General features: G+C 43.4%; 1 protein-coding gene across 2 annotated transcripts in view; it reads left to right on the top strand.

Moving 5' to 3' along the window:
• The window catches only part of LOC148011926 (thiamine pyrophosphokinase 1-like), a 106,052-nt gene that overhangs the window by 27,603 nt on the left and 52,714 nt on the right, over positions 1-25,735 (top strand). For both annotated transcript variants that reach the window (XM_087670947.1, XM_087670948.1), the window contains exon 4: positions 14,932-15,004. In XM_087670947.1, coding sequence (XP_087527073.1) covers positions 14,932-15,004 — 73 coding nt within the window. The remainder of the gene's footprint in view (positions 1-14,931; positions 15,005-25,735) is intronic.

Below are 25,735 nucleotides of genomic sequence, written 5' to 3' on the forward strand. Positions count from 1 at the left end.
AGTGGTGCTTCTAGGCATATTACATCTCGTAGAGATTTATTTGCATCTATTCATGCAGCTCCAGTTGGCAAGTCTGTATAGTGTGCCAACAATGCATCATACCCTGTTAGAGGTATTGGGGAAATTGTGCTCACGGCCACCATTGATGGCTCTATTCTCCACCTACAGGATGCTTTATTTGTGCCAGGCATAAAGAAGAATTTGCTTTCTATCTCTTCTTTGGCACGTTGTGGATTGCAGGTCACATTTGATGATGACAGATGCATGGTGAGAGACAAAAAATGCATGACTTTGGTCTTGATAGATACTTTATGTCGTGGGTTATACAAGTTGGATGCTCTTTCAGTTGATCAGTCAGCGTATTTGACATCCACTCTTACTCTTGCTATGATACAGGTAGAGTTATGGCATGCTAGGATGGGGCATGTGAACTTTGGCGCTTGATGCTGTTACAACGACGCAGATGCTAGATGGATTACCTCTACTGGAGAGACCTCCTAAGCACTTGTGCGAAGGATGTATTTTGGGAAAAATGCATCGTTTTTCGTTTCCCCATGATGTTACTTTTAGAGCAACAGTTAGGTTGCAGTTAGTGCATTCAGATGTATGTGGACCTATGCAAACAAAGTCATTGGGAGGATGTTACTATTTTGTGACTTTTATTGATGACTTTACTTGATTTTGCTGGGTCTACTCTTTGGTCAAAAAGTTAGAAGTGTATGATGCCTTCTTGGCTTTTATTGCACTTGTTGAAAACCAGTCTGGCTGTAAAATAAAGACTCTCCGTTCGGACCGAGTGGGGGAATATATGTCCTCTATGCTGAATTCCTTTTTAAAGCAGAAGGGCATTGTCCATCAGTACACTACTGCTCATACTCCACAGCAGAATGGGGTTGCAGAGAGAAAGAATCGGTCACTCATGGAGATGGCCAGATGTATGTTGAAGGCAAAGAGCTTGCCTCACAGTTTCTGGATAGAAGCCGTCATGTGTGCTTGCCATGTTTTGAATAGATGCCCCACCAAAGCATTGAAGAAAATTACACATTTTGAGGCTTGGAACAGCCGGAAGCACCCATGGCTGGTCATACTAGAAGGCAAGCTCGTATGCATGATACTGCACATACCATGGAATTTGTTATGGCAGCAAGCACCCTTGATGAAGAAGAGCCTGAATGTTTTGAGGATGCACAACAGAGTGTGTATTGGATGGCAGCAATGAAAGCTGAATTGGATTCTATCACTAAGAATCAAACATGGGATTTGGTGTCTTTGCCATTTGGGAAGAAAGCCATTGGAACAAAATGGGTCTACAAGCTGAAACGGAATGCAGATGGATCCATTGACAAATACAAGGCAAGGCTTGTAGCTAAAGGCTATGCATAGAAAAAAGGCATTGACTATGAGGAGACATTTGTTCCTACTTCCCGTATGACGACCATCAGGTCTATGGTTGCTTTGGCTGCTCATTATGGATGGACTGTGCATTAGTTGGATGTTAAAACTGCATTTTTACATGGGGAACTTCATGAGGAAGTATATGTACAGCAGCCCATTGGTTTTGCAGTTGAGGGCTTGGAACACTTGGTCTGCAAGTTGAAAAAAGCTTTGTATGGTTTGAAACAAGCTCCTAGAGCTTGGTATGCAAAGATAGATGCTTTCTTGCTTATCCAAGGGTTCATAAACAGCTCATCTGAGTCTACCCTTCACGTATGTAAAGAGGAGGGATCCATGCTGATCATTTGTCTTTATGTTGATGATCTCTTGCTTACAGGGACACATGCTGATCAGATTTCAGCATTTAAACAAAATTTACAGCAAACTTTTAACATGTCAGACTTGGGGTCTTTGCATTATTACTTGGGCTTTCAATTCATACATGATGCTAGAGGTATTGGGTTATCACAGTCAAGATACATTGGTAAACTTCTTGAGAAGTTTGGCTTACAGGATTGCAAGCCAGTTTGTACACCAATGGAACCTAAACTTAAACTGTCATTACATGATGACAGTGATTTATTTGTTATACACACATGCTCTAGCAGTTGGATGTCTTATTTACTTATGCAAGACTAGGCCAGACATACAGTTTGCAGTTTCAGCTTTGAGCAGATATATGCATCAGCCATGCATGTCACATTGGCAAGGTGTTAAGCGTGTCTTCTGTTATTTGCAGGGTACTAGATCTCTTGGATTGCTTTATGCCAAGGGAGGACCATTGCAGTTACATGCTTACAGCGATTTTGATTGGGTTGGTGATTATGATTCACGTCACTCCACTAGTGGCAATTGTTTCTTTCTTGTCTTGTCTTGCATATCTTGGATTAGCAAGAAACAGTCCACTGTTTCCACATCGTCATGTGAAGCTGAATACAAGGCAGCTTTCACTACCATAGTTAAATGCGTATGGATTAGACGTTTGCTTGCTGATCTGGATGTATCTGTTACGGAGCCTACTCCTTTGTTCACTGACAGCTAGAGTGCCATTGTAGCGGCACGGAACCTAGTGTTTCATGCACGCACGAAACACATTGAGATACATTATCACTTTGTCAGAGAGAGGCTACATGCAGGTGTTATCAGCCTTGTCTATTGTCCTACCACCAGTAATGTGGCAGACATCTTTACCAAAGCTCTTCCTCGTGAAAAAATTGAAGCATTTTGCTTTAAATTTGATCTCCTTTGGTGGCAGATGATCCTTGTACTCTTGATCACTCTTCACTCCAAGGGGGTTTTTTGGGTATTTCACTCACATCTGACTTACGCCTACGCTCACATCGGAGTGTCAGTGTGATCAGGACACTGGGGCACTTTTTACTCTCAATAGGAGAGGTTTATTCCCCTAGACTTATGGTATTATTTCGTATGTGCTTATGACACACACTTACGGGCACTTACCGTGTTCGGGTGTGAACACCCCTCTACAACCCTAAGGTTTAAGGGTTGTACCTTGTACTTTCAATTTATACTCTTTCAGTCTATTGCATTGGGTGTCGTGCTTCACTCTCTACTATCTACTGTTTTTTGTGTTGAGCTTCGATCATGCCATCCTCTCTCACAGTTGATTTGAACTTTGCTAATGTTTATGATCAGCTTTGCAATGGCCAAAGGCATGGATACTTTTGTGCTAAGAGATGGGTTTCTGATGTTGCATGGATGACTATGTGTCAGAAAGCAGTTAAGACCTAGAGTTATCTTTGAAAGTCATGTTCCTGCGTATGCAGGACACAAAGGTATTGATGCCATGGTCAAGGCAGTGGAGCATTTTTTTTAATTGGGCAGCTTTGAGGCATGATGTAGAATAGTTTGTTAAGACATGCATTGTATGCCAAAAGATAAAGAATGATAGGCAAAAGATACTGGGTTTGTTGCAGCCCTTGCCCATTCCAAATAGGCCTTGGCAGAGTATTGCAATGGACTTTATTTTTGAGCTTCCTAAGACACCTCAGGGAATGATGGGATATGGACTATCATTTGCAGGTTTAGCAAACAAGCCCATTTCATTTCGGTGAGGAAGAAAATAAAAGCTGATCATATGACACGATTGTTTTTGCAGCACATCTTTAAGTATCATGGTATGCCAGAGTCGATCATTAGTGATCGAGACCCCCAGATGACCAGTTTATTTTGGAAGGGCTTGTTTGAGAATATGGATACCACGCTGAAATTCTCATCATCCTTCCATCCGTAGACAGATGGTCAATCTGAGGAAGCAAATTCCACAGTGTTAGATCTTTTGAGATGCTATATTCTAAACCACAAGACACAGTGGGAGTAGTATTTGCCCTTGGTTGAGTTTGCTTACAACACAGTGCATAGTTTTACGAGCAAAGCTCCATTTGAGGTAGTAGAGGGTGGTAAGAAAGTACCCCCTATTTTGCACACAAAAGATACGATCTTTGAGTTTGATTGCTATGTGGAAAGCATAGATGCAACTTATCAAAAGGTTAAGTATGCACTTCAAAGATCATAGGATAAGCAAAAGAGGGCAGCTGATCACCGCAGACGTGCTTTGCAGTTTGTAGAGGGTGATTATGTATTGCTGCGTTTTGAAAAGACAAGGCTGAAAAAGATGAAAGGAAAAGAAAGATTGCATTTGATGTTGAGTATGAGATACTATGGGCCCTTCTAGGTGTTGGAGAAGATTAGCGATGTGGCATATCGGCTGAAATTACCTCCACATTGGCGGATGCACAATGCCTTTCATGTCAGTTTGTTAAGGCCTTTTCGTGATGATGTGCCAAAGGATATGTCTACTGAAATTCAGTTTGAGGTTGAGGAGCTAGATGAGATTTTGGTATCTGAGCAGATTTTGGCATACAAGGAAAGAAAGGTCAAAGGTAAAGTTTTCAAGAGATGCTTGGTGAAGTTTTAGAATTATTCACCAATGGATGCCAAATGGATGGAAGAGGATGACTTGGCAGACCATCCTCAGTTGTTGTAACTTTATCTAGATGCCTTTCAGTTAGAGCTGACTTTAGTTCGGGCTATGTCAGGTTTAGCAAAGCAAGGGTCCGGAGTATTGCCTGATGCTCAAGGGGGATGTAGCACTTCCACTCCTCCAGTTATGAACAGCTCTCGTATGTAGTGAATCTCGGATGTATTCAGCATACATTGAGGGTACTGTAGCTGAATAGTATGTTTGCGAGGAGATCACTATTTAGTGTACTAGTCACTTTGTTTGGTATACAGATTGGTATGGTTTTCATTGCAGCTCTAAAACTGTACATTTGCATCCATTATGCTCGAGGTGTAATCAATTATGCTTGGTATGGCATTGGTTATGCTTGGTGTAGCATCAGTTAATGATCATAAAGGGCTGATTATCGAATGTTGGTTTTCAGCGTATGACCATTAATATTCAATGGTATTCAACTCAGTTTTTGATCAGCTTGAGAGCCGTTTATGGTCACTTTTTGGATCAGTTGTGCATTAGTTTTTGCACTGATTGCTGGCCAGTTTTTGCAATGAGTTTGTGACCAGTTTGGGGTCACATTTGCAGTAGTTTGTGATCAGTTCTCAGATCAGCAAGTGATCAGTTTATGATCAGATTATGCTCAGTTTTCAATGGTTTACATCTAGTTCCATGGACAATAGCATATGTTATAATGCCATTGATGTTTTAGCCATGGTTTATGCTTGGTTATGCTATGCTATGGTTTAGTTTTACGAGATGAGTTGAGCTCATGAGAAATGGACATGTCACATGATAATTTGGCAATGTTTTTGAGATTCTTTGTGAGTCTTATGTTATGTTATGTTGGCTGGTAATTTTCAGCATATGTCAGGCGTAGGAATGGTTGAACAGCAGTGCGCAATGTTGTGTTGACTATGATGCCCAATGGAAATTCCAATGTAGTACTTTGCTTTTCATTCATTTGGCAGTGCAATCGAAGACGATTGCAAGGATTTCAAGGGGGAGGGCTATCATGAGGACATGTATTTTTGAAACCTTACTTAACATGTGGATTAATTTTTAATCACATGATTAAGTAAATGATGCACATGTGAGGTGCCATTGGGGTTAAAATAAATTTACGAGCCCGAGACCCGAAAAAATCACAGGATGTTAAAGACAAAAGTTGCTATAAGTTATGCCGCATAGGTACTTGGTTGTATTTGGTGCTAGTTGTTGGCCTAGGTCATCCATTTGGCCATAAGTGTCAGTTGATGACACTAGAGAAGTGGCGTTTAATAGTACCTAACACCAATCTAATGGTCAAAGATGACGTAGAGACACTCGAGAATGGAAGTTGCGTAGCCAATTTAATTATTGGCCAGTTGGATTATTTTTCAGGGCACCAAAATAGTTATTAGATTAATTTTTAGTATTTTAAGGCTGAAAATTAATATTTAATTATGAAAAAAAGCTGGAAAAACCATTTGGGAAGGCTATCACTTGTGAAAAATGCCCATGTAAGACTGAAAAACGTCTTTAGAGGCCGGAGAGAGGCATTTTTATAAATTCAGGTTGCAAGAGAGAGGGAGGGGAGGTTGCTAGTCTGATTTGCAGCCATTGGAGGACCTTCTGAGGTTGCCAAGGGTAAGAGAAGACCAATCAACAGTAGGAGACAGTATCTACAGGCTGTTGAGACAGGGCAGCAGCTGTTGATGATTGATTTCCTTCAGTTCTTTGCATCTACAAGTTGTTATGGTAGGGCAGCAGCTGCATTTGACTGATTTTCAGTCATTCTTCACGACAAAACTCTAAATTCTCTCTCTCTACAGCTTTCCCTCTCATCTCCCAGCCATTTCACAACCTTGCTTTGAAGATCTCAGCATTTGGACCCTTGGAGGCTAAGAAATTTCAGATTTATCTACTGTAAATCCTAATATGCAGCAAAAATTAGGGTTTAGCAGCAGCCTCGAGAATCATGCCAGAAATTGGAAGCTCCAAGACTTGGATTGAATAGGGCTGAAGTTGTTTTTAGCCTATTTAGTTTTAGGGAACAATAAATAATTGAATTTGGGGCATTTTCCATCTCCATCAAAGTGGGTGAAGGCCAATTGATTGCCCCAATCAAGGGCAAGTTAGATTGAAGACTTGTTGGTCACTTTGGACAGCAAGGGGGGTTTGGATTTCGAAGGGGATCGGGAGAATCCCATTGTAAATCAACTTTTTTTTCAATAAAGCTAAAGAAATACTGAAAGGGGCGCCAATTTTGGGGCCAATCGGGTGTGCATTGTCCAAGATCAGTGGGTAAAATTGTATTTTCAGATTTTGCATTAATTGTTTGCTGCTGTAATTAAGTTGTAATTAGGGATTTACCACCCATCCACGGAAGGAAGGCTGGTTTTAGTAGCAACCGCATTTGACCAATTTTCAGTCATTCTTCGCGAAAAAACTTTGAATTATCTCTCTCTACAGCTTTCTCTCTCATCTCCGAGCCATTTCATAGCCTTGCTTCGAAGATCTCAGCATTTGGACCCTTGGAGGTTGAGAAATTGCAAATTTCTCTGTTGTAAATCGTAATTTACAGCTGAAATTAGGGTTTAGTAGAAGCCTCGAGAAGCGTATCAGAAATTGGAAGCTCCAAGACTTGGAATTTTCAAGGGTGAAGGTGAATTTCAGCTAGGGTGGAGGAGTAGCTAGCCATTGAATTTGGGGCATTTCCATCGTCTATGAAGTGGGTGAAAGCCAATTAAGTGCTCGAATCAAGGGACAAAACAGATTGAAGACTTGTTGCTCACTTTAGATAGCAAGGGGAGTTTGGATTGCGAAGGGGATCGACAGAATCCCATTGTAAATTTGTATTTTCAGAGTTGCATTTATTGTTTGCTGTTGTAATTAAGCTGTAATCAGGGATTTACCACCCATCCACGGAAGGAAGGTTGGTTCCATTGCCCCTTAGATGGTGCATAGTATAGTGGTTCTCACTCTTCCTCTTTCTCAGAGTTCCCTCCCCCAATGGCTCCCTTTGCATCTCTTGCTTCTACATTACCTTGCCTTCTCCCTAGTTGATCTTCAGCCCCCTCACATGCTTGCTGTTTGCCTTCTCCCTAGTTGATCTTCAGCCCCCTCACGTGCTTGCTCTTTGTCGCCAGCTTTTTTGGTGGCACCTAGTTCTTCTCCTCTTGTGTCAGAGGGACTTTGGATCCGACTTGGTCATGGCGATCAAGAGGAGTTGCTTTCGGATATAGGAACTCCACATGTTACTGAGACTTCTTTGCCTCCTCCATAGGATCAGCCTTATATTATTGCTTAATGGTTCTAGCGTCATATGTAGGATTTTGGATTGAGTTCTTTGGGAGGCGCTTGATGGATATCGGAGATCAGCCTGATTACAACAATGTCAGTAGTAGGGGCATTCACTTTGTGTGAGTTATGCTCTTATGACTGGGATTACTTAGAATCGAGAGCTTGCTTTTTCAGACTTTGTTGCACTTGCAAGGTCCCATTTGCTTGCTAGTGAGGAGCATCAATCTTTTGGAGTTGCCATCTCTTTCTTAGGTTGTGAAAGTTGAGATGTGGTCATGGAAGTGCTTCCAATTTGTGTTGCAGGGTCAAGGCTATTGATATGTGGGCTAGCAGTGGCCTTAACCCTTGTGGGTAGCTTAATGGTATTCCCTTTTGATAAAGAGTTTGAGGTGCATGATGAGGTAATTAGAGTAGCTGTATTAAGTTGACAGTTAAGAATGGGCTGCGTCAGAGTTTGAGGTGGATGGTGTGGCAATTAGAGGAGTTGCATTAAATTGAGAGTGAAGAATGGGCTGAGTCCAAGGTGTTATTAATGATGTACATATTGAGAGTGTGCGGGCTCATAAGTTGAGTTCATTTCATTTATGATGAGGCACACATTCAATGCTGTCTGACCTGCTCGTTTTAAAGTATTTACACAGCCTATTTATTGGCTGCCTCTTCTCCACTATTAATCACATATTCATACAAGCACATTGCTTCGTGCCGGCGGAGAGAGGGAGGCTACAATGTTTTGCTGGTTGCCCACAGCTTGTCCCTTTGAGTCCATGTGTCCTTGTTCTTCTGTTTAGTTCTTTGTGTCTACCTCAGCTCTATCTTTTTGCTTTTGCTGCTTCAGGTCTGTTCACAGTTCCAATTGCTCTAAAGTCCATGTCTTGCTGCTATCTTGACCTGGTTGGTCTGGGCGTCAACTTTGGCAGCTGGATGGCAGTTTTTAGCTGTTGGACTGCTTGTTCATCTAGGTTTTCTGCCTGCTGTACCTATGTTTTTTACAGCTGCAGCTTGCATTTTGATCTACCCAGCCATTGGTTTTTATCTATAGTTGGCATTTTCACCGCGAGCAGTCACTAAACCAATCTGAGAGTCAAGGATCTCGACTGTGGTCGTTGTAGAGAAAACTGCTCGCCCCAACTGGCAAAGCTGCTGAACAGATAACAAGTTCACCCCAAGTTGGGGGACATGATATACATTGTCCAGCAAAGCCAGATCCGGACCCTTGTCAGTGGAAAAATTGACACTACTTTGAGCCTGAATCTTGACCAAGAAGTTGTTTCCTAAGCGGATCCGCTCGGCTGCAGGGGCTCGGGAATGGAAATGTCTGCTATAGGATTCATATGATGTGTAGCTTCACTATTCACAATCCAAACAGGAGCTGAAGTGCTTGGCTGTGACGAGTGGGCCTCTGTGGTAACCTCATCGGGAGGCAACTCACAGATGTGGACGAGACTCACATCTGATGTCTCTATGGAGACGATGTGGGCCTTTGCAGACCAGTCAAACAATCTCTTTGGAGTTGAGAACGTTGTTGACTAAGATAGCTGAGCGGTGGCAGTATGAGTCTTATCTTTAAATTGCCCCTTGCTATCACCCTACCTCCCCTGCTGGGGGTTGCCCGACTGAGGGGCAGGGGTCTGAGACTTAGATTTGGGTGCTGTGCCTTTGGCTTTGATCGACACTTGTCGTCAAAATGACCAACCTTTTGACAATGTTGATAATACCTATTCTTTTTGGGTACATTCTGCCACCCTTGTTTGAGTTGTGACTGGGAGTTTCCTTCTCATTCCTCGGACTGATCTTGTTTTTGATTTTGAGTGGAGGTTTGAGTTTGTTTGCCCTTCCCTTGTTGCCCCTTCTGAGAATGAGCAACAAGAGTCCCCTCTGAGGAAGAATTCATATGAAATTGATCGAACAACCGTGCGTAACGCAACAACTGACACTCAAATTCATAGAAAGTAGGCATGGTGGACTTTGAAATTATACATTCCACAAAATTAAAGTATTTCCTGGGGAGTTTGTTCAGAAACAATGTGACTTGATCGTCAGAGGACTTGGAAGTCCCTATAGTGGAGAATTCGGCAAGAGGTCGTCGATACTCAGCCAACTTGACTTTCAAGTAATCCCGGTCAGTGATTTTAAAGAGTTGGAGCTTATGGTCAAGATTTATACCATGGGTCCTATCGCGAGCCGCATAGCAGTGAGTCAAGTGTGCCCATCGTTCTGACGCTAAGTCAAAATGCTGAAGTTGAGAATGAAACTCAGGCAATAAGCCGTGCATTGGCTTGACAATAGTGGAGGCATTTCTAGCCTTTCATGAGTGGCTAACCTCATATGGAACAAATGCGGGATTGGGTTGGGGTTCCAATCCTTGCACAAGATCCCATAGGTTATGGGAGTCAAGGATATGTCTTATCAAGTTCGACCAAGTGGTAAAGTTTCATCCGCTAAAATGAGTCTTATCATTGAAATTGCATGCTTCGCAGAAGATGAGTCGGAACCATGAGGTGTCGGGAAAGTGGGATAAGATGGAGGTGGAGGGTAAGATGGTGGTAGTGGATGTGTCTAACAGGAAGAATGAAGGGGAAAATGTGGGTAGGCAGAAATAGGCTGGGAGTGTCTAGTGAGTGCCAATTGATGCATCATGCGGAGGCATTGGAACACGAATGCTTCCATAAGGTGCCGATAGAGGTGGAGGCATTGGGACATGAAAGCCCTATCCAAAGCTTGGTTGGGGCATATTAGAATGACGAGGAGGTCCACTAGGTAATGCTATAGAGGCAAGCTGTGGTATCAACTAATCCACACTCGGGAGATACTAGGGGATACCCAGGTTGCAATGATCCCGAAACTGTGTGAGAAGTAGGTGAACACCACCCGATGGAGGAAAAGATGAGGTCCTAAAGGCGGTGCCTATGTTTCCATAACCCCTCGGTGTAGTGTGATGTGCAACATGAGGTGTTTGATAGGGGAATGTAAATGGTGTAAAGGGAAGTGGAGAAGCAACGGAAAAATGTGGTGGGATGGGTGGTTTTTGAATTTGTGGTGTGAAAGATGCAGATGCATTTAGTTCATTTTTACCATTTAATGATTGAAAATGAAATGATGATGATGATGATGATGTACCATGCAACGTAGAAATAGGAGCACCAAATTCATTCTAATTTTGAGAAGTAAATTGAAAAGAAGGAAGGGTAGAAGAAGGGGTACCTGGCTTTTTCTTATAATCCCCATGACGTGTGTTAATAGACAAGAATTGGTCCTCAAGAGAACCTTTTCCATAGTCAACAGATTGTACTCTATCTTCCTCACGATTTCTACCAGTATATTGCAAAGCAGAAGAGGTAAAAGACGAAGGAACAAAAGATGAATCTAAAGTACCTTGCACCGGAGTGGTCGGAAGAGGATGAAAGAATGGAACATACTCCGGATCTCTTTCTCCAACAGGAGGGCCGATCCCTGTGGAAGGTCTCGACAACCTTGCAATATCATTAGATTTATGTGCAAGATCTAAAGAGAGAAATTCATGCATACCTTCATTGAGTAGCTTCTCCTGAAGGGCAATCCTTCGATCGAGCTCCTCAATCTTCTTTTGTCTAAAGTCCATGAGTGTTCGACATCCGAAGACTGCCTTGCTACGATTCGGGATCCGTTCAAAGTACGACACACTCTTCAACTCATTACCCCTGCCCTAATCCTTGAGATACAGAAGTTCGAGGTTCAGTATTCATTCATTGCATAGTGTGTGTGCTACATGAGCATTGTATATTCAGTAAATATATCACTTCAGTTATTTTCTGTATTCATTGTGTCTGAGTTACCCTAACCCTAACTGTGTTCTTTTATTAGTCTGTGCTTTGTCGTACGATCGTTATTTGTGCTTTGTGTGTCAAAGTATCTTTTTATATGGTATCAAAGCCTCGTACTCTCTGAGAAACCTAGGTTGATACATTGTACATACATTTAAGTGTCTTGAAGTCACCAGCTATATGCCACTCAATCTTATAGTTCCCAAATCCTTCAACAAATAGCTATTCTTCTACTTGTTGTCTCTTAATAACATCAGGTATTGGTGTTCGATGAAAAACCCAATACAATATATCAAAATCCTCGGTATCTATTTCGAATGCTCCTAGTCACCAAATGTCAGGAGTGAGAAGCTCAATCTGATGTAGACGGGAGTGAGGAGAGAGAAACTCTATAAACGCAGGCAAGATAGCCTGCAAGAGAGAGAGAGAGTAAAAACGCAGGCAGGATAGCTTACAGGAGAGAAAAGTGCCAAACATAGGCTGGATAGCCTGGCGATAGCCTGCAGAAGTTGGGCGACAGTTGGAGGAGAGAGAAAACTGCCAAACGCAGGCTGTAGATGACGTGATAGGCAGTACGACAACAGGTCTGCGCAGAAACAACAGTTGCCCGGTTGGGATCAGCTCCAAACTGAGAGAAGAGGGCTGGAAATCAGGTGCCAACTGATGTAGACAGCAATGGACAGCTTTGGCTGAGATATTCTTCGTCAAAGGGGTGTGGGCAGTAAGCTGAAACACCTGAAATCTGCAAAAACGAGATTGTAAACTGAATGGAGGGCAGCATACGTATTTATAGGAATTTTGGGCCCTCCCAAGTGGTTTTGCGGTTATGGGACACAGAAACTCTCTAGGATCACGTTTCTTTAAATAAACAAGGTTTCTTCATTAATTAGGCAAGTTTTGGGGCTGTTTAAGTAAAGCTAATGCATTTTTAGCTCAACAGTGGTAACATTAGAGAGTGTCATGGGGATGTGAAATTTTTGGATTCTTTGCTTATGCTGGATTGACTTTTGATTAATTTAACATTCAAATGTGCAACGCTGAGATGCACATGTGATGTGCAAGCTAGTATTACATGGTAAAAGGCCAAGGACCCTGAGGAAATAGTAGGTGTTAAAGGCAAAAGTTATAACAAGTTATGTTAGCTAGGTTCTAGGTGAATGCTGGTGTTAGTTTGGTCCTAGGACAATTAATTGGCTCATAAGTGTTAGTGGTGAAACTAGGGACTAGGCATGTGTCAATTAAGGCCTGGGACCACTTGGGGTTGTAAATGGCCTAGCCAATTAATTTGTGGATGGGCATATCTAATTTTGGTTAGGGTCAAATGTGTTGAATTAATTTTCAAGATCAATTAATTTTGAAAATTTATTAAATGACTGAAAATTGTTGGAAAATGGATTACGAAGACTATCACTTGGCCAAAACTACCCATGCAAGAGGGGAGAAGGTTGTTTGGGTTTGTTAGAGGCTCATTTTGGGAATGCAAGCTCTGAGAGAGAGGAAGAAGAGGTTGCCGATTAGATTTCCTAGTTGTGGGGACCTTCTAGAGGTTGGAGACTGCAGCAAATACCCTTCCAAGAGTAGGCGACAACATTTATGACTCCTGTAGCAGTTGGCAACAGCATTTATGACTCCCCTAGCAATTGACAATATCATTTAAGGGCTGGTGACAAAAGTTTCTGGCTCTCCGACAGCAAGCAACAGTTTTTGGGACAATCTTGATAGGGCAACAACCATTTCTAAGGGTTTCTCCGTGAAGGAGGTGTGAAATTTCTCTCTATAGCATTCTCTCACCTTCTCCAACGTGTGCTTAGCCATTCTCAGGATTTTTCAATCATTTAGAGCAGGTCTCAACCAGATTTGGTGGGTAGTAGGAGAATTTCTGTCATAAACACTAATTTACAGCATAAATTAGGGTTTAGTAGAAACCTTGGGACTTGTCCCAACAATTAGGGGCATTCAGTGATGATGCATCTCAGTTTGGTCATTCATGTGGTGAAGGGGGAAATGAATGCATGATCTTGGACAAGGTTCTTAGCATGGATAGTAAGCTGAAAATGTGGGAAATGACCAAATGTAGAAACTTCCATGCCTCAAGATGCTAATAACCACTGAGAGGGTGAAGAATTTGATGATAGGTTCAAAGATCGGATGAGAATAGTAGCAAATCTCTTTGCTGAATTGGCAAAGAATCCTTGGTTTACTTGATTCTTGAATGCCCCAAAGAAGGACAACAAAGGCAAAGAGAAGAAGATACCTTCTAGAGCTTCGGGACAACCAGAAGAATAGAAGGAAATGCCTAAGCCTCCATTGGGAGAACCCAAAGTTGCTGATGAGCACATATAGTTGGTACCCATGGGACAAGTGCAAATGCATTACCAACTTGGTGGTGCCAATCCATTAGGTGTAAGGTTTCGAGACAGTATTTGGTGAAGTTTCAGAACTATATGCCAAATGGATGGAGGAGGATGACTTGACATACCATCCTCAGTTGTTGTAGCTTTACCTTGATGCTTTCCAGATAGAGCTGACTTTGGATCGGGTGGCTTAGTCAGGTTCAATAGTGCTTGTTGTAATTTTGAGTTAAATCAGATTATCACCACCCTTGCCAAGAAGAAAGGCTGGTTTCAGTTTCCATCTCATTTGGTAGGCACCTTTGGGTGCTATGGCTGATTCAAAGAGGGATGTCATTGGGATGTGCATTTTTAACTTGTTGCTTTGGCATAATTAAGTTGTGCACATGTGAGCTGCACGTGTGAAATGTAAGCTATTTTGGGCACAATGATAATCCTAGAACCCTAGTTGGGTAGATAGGAACATTGGCAAAATTGGTGACAAGTTATGTTTTATAGGTGCTTGGTGACAATCTTGGCTCTAGGTGTTAAACAACCCTTTGGAAATGAGTTGTGGTGTCATTGGGCCAAAGAAAGATTAAACATTTAATGCCTAGACTAAGGTTAATGAAAGTTAGAAAAACTTTCAGGTTCAAAGGGCCAATCAAGTGTTGGCTGTCTCCCAAAATTAAGTGCTAAAGTAATTATTTTGGTTTTGTAATTTATTGCTTGCTGTAATTACTGGCTAATCAGGTTAAACACCACCCTATCCAAGAAATAAGGCCACTTTTATGGTTCTGTTGCCGGGATACAGCAGGAAGAGAAGAGGAGAGGGGCATGACAGCAAGCTGTGGGGAGATGGTGATGGTGAGCAGAAAGCAGCTTCATCGCACTGCTCTACTTAGTTTCAAGTGAATAATGTTTTCTTGGCTAATCAAACACATGAGACTGATTTGAAATCACAAGCTCATTAAGTTTCATAAAAATATCTTACTGCTAGGCTTAGGTTACAAAGGAATTCATCCCTTTGAATAAGTGTTGAATATTTATTTGTTTTGTTTGAAGGACCATCACAAACTTACAGAGTCTCTTTTCCGTGCAGATATAAACCTGATGTGATAAAAGGAGACTTAGATTCAATTCGGCCTGAGGTCAAGGAGTTCTATGCTAGACTTGTATGTGCTCTAGATATATTCTTGCTGCTTTATCCACAACTACAGTAAAACTTATTCAAGTGACTTCCTAGACAATGTAGAATTGTTATATGACTAAATTTTTCGTAGTGTGTGAAGTATTATTTTGTTCATTAGGAAACGTAAATCATAGAAAATCTTGTTTCTTGGACAAATTCTTGTTCTTACATTTTCTCACAATACCTTCCAGCTTGTTGCATTGAATCTTAATGCCAAGTGTCTCTATAAATGGAGCATCCTACCACTTTTGACAGTCAAACACTGAGTTATGCACTGTAACAATAGTGAGCTATAAGCAAGAAATATAGCAATGAGATAAAGGCAGGAGAAATGGCAGATAACCAGTTTGGCAGTCTGCAATGCTAAACCATGATGAAAAGAGGTGCTAGATGGTGTATTGCATGACTGCTGGACCCTGCTGCTGTTGCATCGCCTCTTAGGACAGCTGTCAGCCTTCCACTATCAACCTTCTTTCTGCTTGCCATCTGCCCTTTCTTCCGCCTCCAGGTCACTGCTCGCCAGTCTTGCTGTTCCTGCTACCTGTTGTGAAGATATGCTAGGTTTTGCGCTGAGGAAACACAGCATGTACGACCAAGACCGAAACAGAAAGACTTAGACAGAGACAAGCAAAACTCAAACCCTAAATGCAAAATGCAAAATGCAAAAACCCAAAACTTAAACACAGAGACAAGCACAGAGAGAATAAACTCTGAAGTGAATGAATGCTATAAATGAATGTAAGAGTGTACAGAATGCCCAAGGACAGAGCAATGCAATGTGAGAGAGTGACATCCACCGGAAACGGATCCCAAGTGTAGTAACCACTAGTTGGAGATGAGAGAGTGTTGAGGCAAAGTACTGTAAGGTAACAATAGGAGAGGTCTTTGCTGATGTAGATGGCTTGGTCAACAAAAACGTAGGTATTGCAATAATCGCTTGGTGGGAGAGATGGCAGTAGTGTGTTGCTTGGCACTAGATGTTGAAGATGTAGGCTTATCAGGTGCTATGATGACACAACAAATGGAGACCTCCAAATAGTAGGGTGTGTTGAGCTAAAATATGCATTACTTGGTGATTAGCCTCTTAAACAGCCCCAAAACACACTAAAAATGCTCTTTTAGAGTAAAACCCTAAAACAGAAAGCAGTTTGAGAGAGTTCAGTGGAAACCCTAAAACGGGGAGCGGTTCGAGAAAGTTTAGTGAAAACCCTAATTTTTGGGGCGCCCTTCCGCATCTATAAATAGACAGGCGGCCCCCATTCAGCAATCATCCTTGTTTTGTAGGTTACCCCAGCCCACACACCCTCTGCTGCTGTTGGCGCTCAGTTTCCAGCATGCAACCCGCTTCCATCTGCTGTCCAGCCATCATCGACTGCAGCCACATCATCTTCAGCCTGTCCATTGCTGTAGGCGACAGCTCTCAGCTGTTGGCGACCGCTCCAAACTGTCCCAGACTACTGTTCAGCGTGCTGTCCATCATCTCCAGGGTCAGCCAGCCTGCGTTTTCAGCATTGCAGGCCCTGACACTCTCAGACACTGTTTCAGCCTGCTGTTTACAGCATACTGTGCACAGTTTCCAGCCCCCGATCGGTGGTACATTGTCGCGTTCACCAGTTTCCAGCCTCTAGACTGTTGCGTTTTGGTGACTAGCCTGCTGCCATTCACTATTCAGCACTCCTACACTCCGACTGGTGGTCACAGACTTGGGATCCGTCTTCGGTGGACGTCACACTTCGACATTGCTCTGCCCTTGAGCACATTGTACACTCTTACATTCATTTACAGCATTCATTCACTTTAGAGTTGTGTTCTCTCTCCCCCTTCTTCTGTTTGTGTTTGAGTTTTGAGTTTTGCGTTTAGGGTTTGAGTTTTGCCCTCTGTGTCTGTGTCTGTGTCTTTGTGTTTCTGTCGTGGTCATACACTCTGTGTGTCCTCAGTGCAAACCCTAGCACTCTTCTTAACATGGTATTAGAGCTGGTGCTCTTGTAAAGAGTATCTTGCTTATATTGTTGAGAGCTAGTCTTTGTGCAAGGCACACAATACGACTCGTAACTGAATCACAATGTCCCAGACACCTTCTTCTCCAGTTTCTATGATGTCTTATCAGGCTTCTCCATCATTGGAGGCCCTGAGACGGCATTATGGACTCAGTGAGGAGGATGACACTCCACCTTCACCAGATTTCACTAACATGACAGAGGAGGACTTTGAGGAGTACTATCGTAACAAGTACGGTGATGATTACACCCCTCCTACTAGTTTTGCTACCACATTCGGACCGGTTGGTGAGGCTGGCCACCTCTCTGATCATGAAGGACATACGGCATTCGAAATGTCTGGCAATCCATCTTCATCATCTCCCACAGGTCCAATGTCAGGTTTGTACAATTCTTTTGTGTTGCATGAATCAAAACCCTCGCCTGTTTCTTTTTTTGAGGTACAGGATCTGGATGGCTTTGCGTATGTGAACTTCAATAGAGGGGGCTCACGAAGTAGATGAAATTCAGGTACATCTACAGCTTCTGTTTCATTTGAGCATATTATACACACTTCTCACTTCCCTCCCATCCCACCCTCTTCTATATCACACCTTGATTATCTCTCATCATCTTTCCAAAATCTTGGATTACACTCCACATCTGCTTCACACACCCTAGGGGTTGGATCTGACTACATCCGTCAATGGAGAGTCCGCAATGCTACAACCAATGTTGAGTTGATGGAGGGATTGCTTCTTGAGTTTCACTCTCAGTTGCAACACTTCCCGCTCGCGTCAGAGCGTTGGAGTCACCTTCTGGACCGCTATACGGCTCGTGATCGTACTCGGTGCATCAATCTCGACTTTGAGCTTCAAGAGTTCTCTCTTAAGGAAGGGGATGATCTGAAAGTCAAGCTGGCTAACTATAGGTGGTTACTTGCCGAGTTTGCCACTACTGGCTCTCCAAAGTCAGATGACGATCAAGTTACATTCTTTGTGAATAAGTTGTCCGCAAAATACTTCAATTTCATTCAACACATCATCTCCCAACCTCGATTGCTAACCTTCTATAAGTTTGAGTGCCAGTTCTTGCGTTACGCAAGGCTGCATGATTAAGTCCACAAGAAATCCTCATCATAGCCTTATCCAGAGTAGAGGGGGTTGATTGCTTCTTCTTCGGGAGGGAAAACCACCAGTGGCAAGAACTCGCTAGATGCGAAGGCAAGCCAATCAAAGGGTGACTCCTCTTCCTCTGATGGAACCAAAGAATCAAGAACTATCTGGTAACAACTCCCTAAGAAAAATCGGTTTTGCATACATTGCCAGAGAGCAGGCCATGTGGACGAGGAGTGTCGCTCCAAGGCCCAAGGTCTTCCACCTAAAAAGCCTCAGTAGACCGCTGCGACTTTACAGTCCAGTGGGGCTACGCCTTCTGCTGCTGCCCTATCTGCTCCTCCAGCCCCCACAACGACTGCTGGACATGTGGCACCCAGACAGCCTCAGCGGCCATCCTTCTCTACTCCTGAAGGATTGGTTGATTGCTCTGTAGGTTCTGATCCCATTGCACTTTATGCATCTATCTCACCTTTCTCACCGCCTTGTCAAGCGTTCCCTTGGCAGAGCTTTGGTACTGGACGTACGCGATGGTGGCCACCTTCTTAGACTAGCATGTCTCTAGGTCCTTTCGGATACCCTAGGTCAGTCTAGCATTCATTTTTCGCACTCTTAGAGTCGGGCCCAGGTTGTCTTTACATTTTAAGTCTTCCGGTGCATTTACTCACACACACATACACATTTGCATCTTTGCACTTGTTCCTTCAGTTAGCTTTTCATTTTAGTTTAGTTTTGTTTTTGGAGCATCTCACTATTGGCCTCTGTGATTGCAGACTTTAATCTCCTTTGCAGGTTTTGTTTTCAGTGTAGGGCTAACATACAGGTTTGCCCAGTTCTACCTGGGCTCGAGACTTGGGATGTGCGCCGTTCCTTCATGGTTTCATCATCCTTGGAGTTCTGCTCTTCTACTTGTATGGAGGCTTCCCCTCCCAAGGCGGATCGTGCAGCATCTCTCTTGATGCTATCTTGATGCTTCCTCCTTCTCTTCATTCCTTATGGTTCTCGACACCACACGAAGACCGACATTAGACTCCTCTTTCTTCTTCGACATCTACATCCAGGTTGAGAGGGGGTTCCTACCCTTCTTGGTATTCTACAGACTTCAGCACTTTGTCTTCGACATCGGCTTCTCCCCCTCGTTGTACCTTACCCTTTGCATTGCATGATTTCATCATCTTTGTACTAGGGCGCTTGGGCAAGTGAACAATTTCCCCATGAGAGACACTGTCTAAGTGGCACCTATTGCATGAGCATTCTTCACTATGTAGCATACTTTGCATCTCATTGTGCAGAGCACCACTTGAGCGGATTCTAAGCTGTTTCCACCGGCGGCTGTTGTTACCACACCACCATCCTTCTTTATCATCTGGATACCTCATCACCTACTTTTCCTTGTCATCGACACTCTGAGTGGATGGGTTAGCTTGTACTGTTTTGTGATGTGTTGGGTGTACCCTCCCTACTCTCTTCTTCTGGGTCATTATTTCTTAATCGGCCGCATCCCATAAAATTTCCCACACTTATTCAAAAAAAAAAAACACACAAAAGTTCAATGTAGTTCCATCCGTCTTTGTAGGGCTTGGTAGGCCATTGGGCAGCCGACGTGCACCCTTTGTCCGATGCCCTGATCTCTCTGGGGTGACTACTTGGATTCCCTTAGTAAGATAACCATCGCCTCTGTAGTCTTGGTAGGCCACTGGGCAGTCGACGTGCACCCTTTGTCCAACGCCTTGGCTGCTTTGGGGCGGGACGCCTTGGGGTACATCAATATCACAATGGCTGACCTAACATTTCGGCTCAGTTTTGGGCCTGAGAGGAGGTGTTGAGCTAAAATATGCATTACTTGTTGATTAGCCTCTTAAACAGCCCCAAAACACACTAAAAATGCTCTTTTAGAGTAAAACCCTAAAACGGAGATCAGTTCGAGAGAGTTCAGTGGAAACCCTAAAATAGGGAGCGGTTCGAGAAAGTTTAGTGGAAACCCTAATTTTTGGGGCACCCTTCCGCATCTATAAATAGACAAGCTGCCCCCATTCTGCAATCATCCTTGTTTTGCAGGTTACACCAGCCCACACACCCTCTCCTGCTGTTGGCGCCCGGTTTCCATCCTGCAACCCACCTCCATTTGCTGTCTAGCCATCATCGACTGCAGCCACATCATCTTCAGCCAAATCATCTTCAGCCTATCCATTGCTGTAGGCGACAGCTCTCAGCTGTTGGCGACCGCTCCAAATTGTCCTAGACTGCTGTTTAGCGTGTTGTCCATCATCTCCAGGGTCAGCCATCCTGCGTTTTCATGATGGCTGAAAATAGGCCACCTAGAGATGGATTGTGATGGGCTGCAGTCGGTGATGGTTGGACAGCAGATGGTAGGTAGCTGATGGCTGAAATTTGCATGGTAGAGTGAGAAACCTGCACAAAAGGATCAGGCTGAATGGTGGGCAGCCCATCTATTTATAGATGTTGAAGGGTGCCCCAAAAAATTAGGGTTTTGGGGACCATTGAAACTCTCTTGAACTACGCAACAAATTTGCATTTTTCATTAATTAGGCATATTTTGGGATTGTATAAAAATGCTAATCAGCTGTAAAGTGTGTTTTAGCTCAACATACTCTCTCAAGCCCAAAATTGAGCTTCAAAGAGAAGGCCAACAATGTTTACCCTAAGGCATCCCACCCCAAAGTAGCGAGGGCATCGGCCAAAGAGTGCACATCGGCTGCCTAGTGGCTTACCAAGACTACAAAGGCGATGGTTATCTTACCAAGGGTGTCCAAGTAGTCACCTAAGAGAGGACAGGGCATTGGTTAAAGGCCGATTGCCTAATGGCCTACCAAACCCTACAAGGGCGGATGAAACCACATTGAACTTTTTTTTTTTGAGTGGAAGGTTAATTTTAGGGGTGGTGGTTGATTAAGTAACATTGACCTAGAAGATCGGTGTAGAGATGATATATCCAACACATCACAAAACAATACAAGCTTACCCAGCTACTCAAGGATGTCAATGACGAGGGAAAGGTGATGAAGGAAGTATGTAATCCACTGTGCTTGCTCCCAGTTTCTGTGTAGGTGCTCCTGGTGCCCCTCATTTGTTGCAATTAGCTGCATGCTTATGTGGGAAGCATGTGAGGGCGTCCGATCTCGGCCATCTGTCCAGCCCGTTGACGATGGCTAATCCGTGCGCGTCCCCTAGTGCCAGTAGAAGGTGGTCGCCATACTCGGTGCATTCAACTATATCTTATGATGTACGCTTGAGCCCTATCTCCTCCGGTGCTATCTCTTTGTATATGTGGTCTTTGCTCTCAAAGAAGGGAGTCTGTCTTTGTGCTATGCGGGCATTGAAGTCTTCGGCCAACATGACATCCCCCAAGTTGGAGTAGTGTATGATGTCCTCGTACAATGGTAGGTATGGTGACTCCCCCTTCTGTGGCGTGTATGGGGAGTCTGTTGGGGGAAAGTAGCACACCGCCATGAGATGTCTCGAGGGAAATATGTGTGTATCCGGATCCACATGAACCGGGCCTCCTCATCTTTCCGCATGACTTGCACCATGGGGTGTAACTCCTCCCTGTACAGCACTGCGACTCCTTCGGACCCTCGGGTCCCTCCTTTTGTTCGGGCTCTAAGGCGGCATGCCGTCTCCCATATGTATCCCCTCACTTTAGGTAGGTGTGTGCTTGGGCTCTGGTGGGTTTGTGTGTATAGGATGATATCCTTGTCGGTGAAGGTCTCTTGGAATAGTCTTGCGTCTGTCTTCATAGCTTTGTTGCAGTTCCATATTGCAAACCTCAGGCCGGTCTCATAGACCGTGCCCCGTCATTGGCGTTTATCTGTGATGATGACACAGCTGTCTCGGTATACTGCCCATTTGCCCTCTTTGCGTACTTCCAAGATTTGTCGCATGCATTCCTTACGGTGTGCCACCTGTGTGGGTGTGAGGTCATCCTCCAGATAGACCTTTTCCCCTTTTAGTGTTGTCCTTTTAGAGAGGAAGACTCCTCGGGATTCCAGGTTGGCGAATTTGAGGATGAGAGGTCAGCTTTTGGTGAGGTCTTTCCCTACGTGCCATGCATTCTCCACTATTGGCGTCTGCCAGGGGGCTGTCTCCCTCTGTCCATCCTACCACCCGGATGTAGAGCACTCTTAAGTTTTCTCATTTTCTCCTCCTCCAATGTTGCATTCACAAATTCCTTCTTTGTTGGTGCCTTCTTTGCTACTTCAATCCACTTGGAGAGAGAGAGACAGGTTGTTATGCTTCAATTGGATATTGGGAAGGCATTTGATCATGTTAGGTGGTCATTTTTGCGGCAATTAATATCTACAATGGGTTTTGGGTCCCGTATGATTTCTCTAGTTGATACCATCAGTCAGGGTGTTGTGGCTCGTATTGCTCTTAATGGAGGGATTACGGAGGAAATTGCCTTATCTTGGTCTCTTCGGCAAGGCTGTCCTCTCAGCCCATTGCTGTTTGCTTTGGTAACTCACACGATGCTCTCATTATTGGATAAGTTGGCAGCTCAAGGTGAGATAGTTGGCTTAACTCTTCCCTGCGGTGACCAGCTTGTGGATCAATCTTTGGCAGATGATTCTTTTATGTTCCTTAAGGCGGATCGCACTAATGTTAATTGGGCAATGGTGGCCTGGAATCTTTTTGCTTTGGCATCAAGTCTTCACATTAATACTAAAAAAATCTATCCTTCTCTCTTGTACGGAGAATGATCTATAGGCCTTGGGTTGGAATGGAATTGTGATCCCAAGGGGCAATATAAGCAGACACTTGGGATATCCTATTGGTATGGAGGTTGCTCCCCGTGCCTTGCTGGATTGGATGGCCTCCCGAATTCATGACAGGTTCATGTATTGGAAATCTCAGAGTTGGCCTCTACATGTCAGACTAAAAGTGGCTCAATGCATTATGATCAGTATGATTTTGTTCTTTCTACCATTGCTTCCTTGGACTAAGAAGTCCCTTTCGGATTTGGTCCAATCTATCAGATTTATGTTGTGGAAAAAGAAAGGCAATCGTTTGGGTCACATATGGATCTCCTGGCAACATGTGACTACTCCGAAAAGGATGGAGGGTGCAACTTTGTTGGATGTTAATTTGCATATGGCCTCTTTGAGGCTATCCCTTTTGTAGAGTCTATGTATTCAGTGTCATCCTTGGTCAGATATTGCTAAATTCTTCATCGAAAAGACTGGCATCTCTCATGTTAGCACGGTTATTCATGCTTCTTGGTGGCATGTGCTTAATTCTACGAGGCCTATTAAGGTTTCCCAGTCTTTTCTCCTTTCTCATTTGATTGCTTCCTGGTAGGAGATGCTTTGTTTTGCAGTTTGGCGTCCTTTGGATATTCGTAAGGAGGAAAATTCGTTGCATGGAGAAGTACTGGCTTCCTCAAGGTTGTTGGATTGGCCACAAAAAGATTTGCAGCGAGACAAGTTTAATTGGATGGCTAGGTTGGGGTTGAAGACAATTCGTGATGGTGTTATTCTTGGGCAGCCCCGTCTTTATTCTTTCATGCGTATTTGTCAGTACTTTAGGGTGCCTCGTGGATATAGTAACATTTGGTCGTCCATACATGACAGCCTTCAGAGGTTCTCTCCTTTGCCTGCGTTACAGCCACTGGATCCATGGCATGAGTGGATGTTTGTGCTTCCTGATGATTTTGAGAAAAGGTCAGCCAATCAGATATATTATTAGATGGTGGAAGCTAAGAGATGGGTCACGGGGAAAGTTAATAAGTTATGGCATCTTAGGGATATCAAAAAGAAGCGGCGGGAAAGATTTATCCAGCTTTGGAAGTTTAAGGTTCTGTATTAGGGTAAAGTGTTCATGTGGAGGTTGCGCATTGGGGGTCTTCCAATGGGAGAAGTGCTCTGTGCCCGAAAGATCGCTGCAGGTGGTTGTGTTTTCTGCACATGTGATGAGACATTGCTTCACCTCTTTGCCTCTTGCCTTGTTGCGCGACAGATCTGGAATTTCATTTCTCGAGTGTGGTCCTCGGTAACTCAGCACTGCATACCAGTTCGTTCGTGGATTATGGGAAATATGTCCTCTATGCCTTCTTTGCATTCAGATTGTTCTTGCCTATTCCATTTCCTTAGATGGACAACCCTATGGCATATATGGCGTACTCGCAATGCCTTTATTTTTGATTCAGCATCAGGCATCCATGGGCATGTGGCCCATGTGCGTGGATTAGTGTTATGGCAAATCTCTTCTACAATGTCAGTTGACTTGGTGCTTCCGGATATTGTTGCTCCCTGGTTGGTGATTGTTGGCTCTACTCCAGCTGTTCCTTCTGTGTGATTTACTAGTATTGTTCATGTAATGGTTGTTCTGAGAGCCTGTAGGCCTCATGAAAATATTTCCGGTGAGAGAGAGTTTATGTTTGTTACCTCTATCATGACCTGATGGTTTGTAAATATTTACTTCTTAATACAATTATCTTCGCGAGCGAGAGAGAGAGAGAGAGAGAGAGAGAGAGAGAGAGAGAGAGAGAGAGAGAGAGAGAGAGAGAGAGAGAGAGAGAGAGAGAGAGATTTGAACGTAGTAGATTGTAGTTGTGGAGAGAGGGAATTATTTCTTTGCCTGCCAACATGGATTATCGACTATATGCAAGGATTGAGTTTAGGTCGACAAGTTGTTAGTTGTATGTGCAGCACCACGAACAGGCGGATGGGAGAGAGTGAGTTGCAAGATACTAATGCTTGTGACAATCATTGTCCAGTTGAGCGGTTGGAGAGAAAATTATCACCATGTCAATCACCATGTGGACTAGGGTCAAATTTTCTCCCAACATTTGATACATGGAGGGTAGGCCCTCGATAGTGAATTCTTGGCTAAATTTTTATTAAGCCACGTCAATATTTCCTTCTTAGAGATATTGAAATGTTACCTTTTTTTTCTTTATTATTATTTCAAAATAATGCACCTTTCAGGTTGAAAAGATCTTCATTACACTTTCTTTTGCTTTCTCTTCAAAGCTGCCCCCCTACTTAAGTCCCAAAAAAAAAGAGAGAATTCAGTGTCGCATTAAATATAGATTGTTTCTACTTCTTTTGCCATTCTCTCTCGCATTCCTTGAACTCCAAATTGTCATCTCTCTCTCTCTCTCTCTCTCTCTCTCTCTCTCAACTTCTTCTCTAGACGATATCATGTCTTCTCATGAGATATCTCCCCTTAATACATCCGTTTCCACTGAACCTAAATACATGGAGGATGTCCATCTTGCTTCTTCTAAATCGGAACACACACATGGATAGCATTTTAAAGCCTCTTCTTTTTTCAAATCAGAGAGAGATTTGTTCCTTCTGTCGACTCTCGAAGCTCAAATGAACAAAATGCAATGGTAGTTAGTTGGGTTGTGCACTTCCCACTTTCCATTTGTGCCCTGTAGCCATGAGAACGTTGTCTCTTCATTTCCAATCCAATCCCTTTAAAGGGGAGAAGAATGGATTTGATGAGACGAACATCGATTCATGGTTGGCCAAATGGATGGCATATTTTGATTTGTATAGTTTGATGATGCCCAATGCATCGAGAATATACAAATCAAGTTATAGGAGAATGTGTACGCTTGGTGGGCAGGCCTGCATCCTAAGCTGGTGACTTGGGCTG

This window comes from Lygodium microphyllum, chromosome 28, assembly GCF_053477565.2.
Source record: "Lygodium microphyllum isolate KBCC chromosome 28, Lygodium_microphyllum_v1.1.10, whole genome shotgun sequence".
Taxonomy (NCBI): Eukaryota; Viridiplantae; Streptophyta; class Polypodiopsida; order Schizaeales; family Lygodiaceae; genus Lygodium; species Lygodium microphyllum.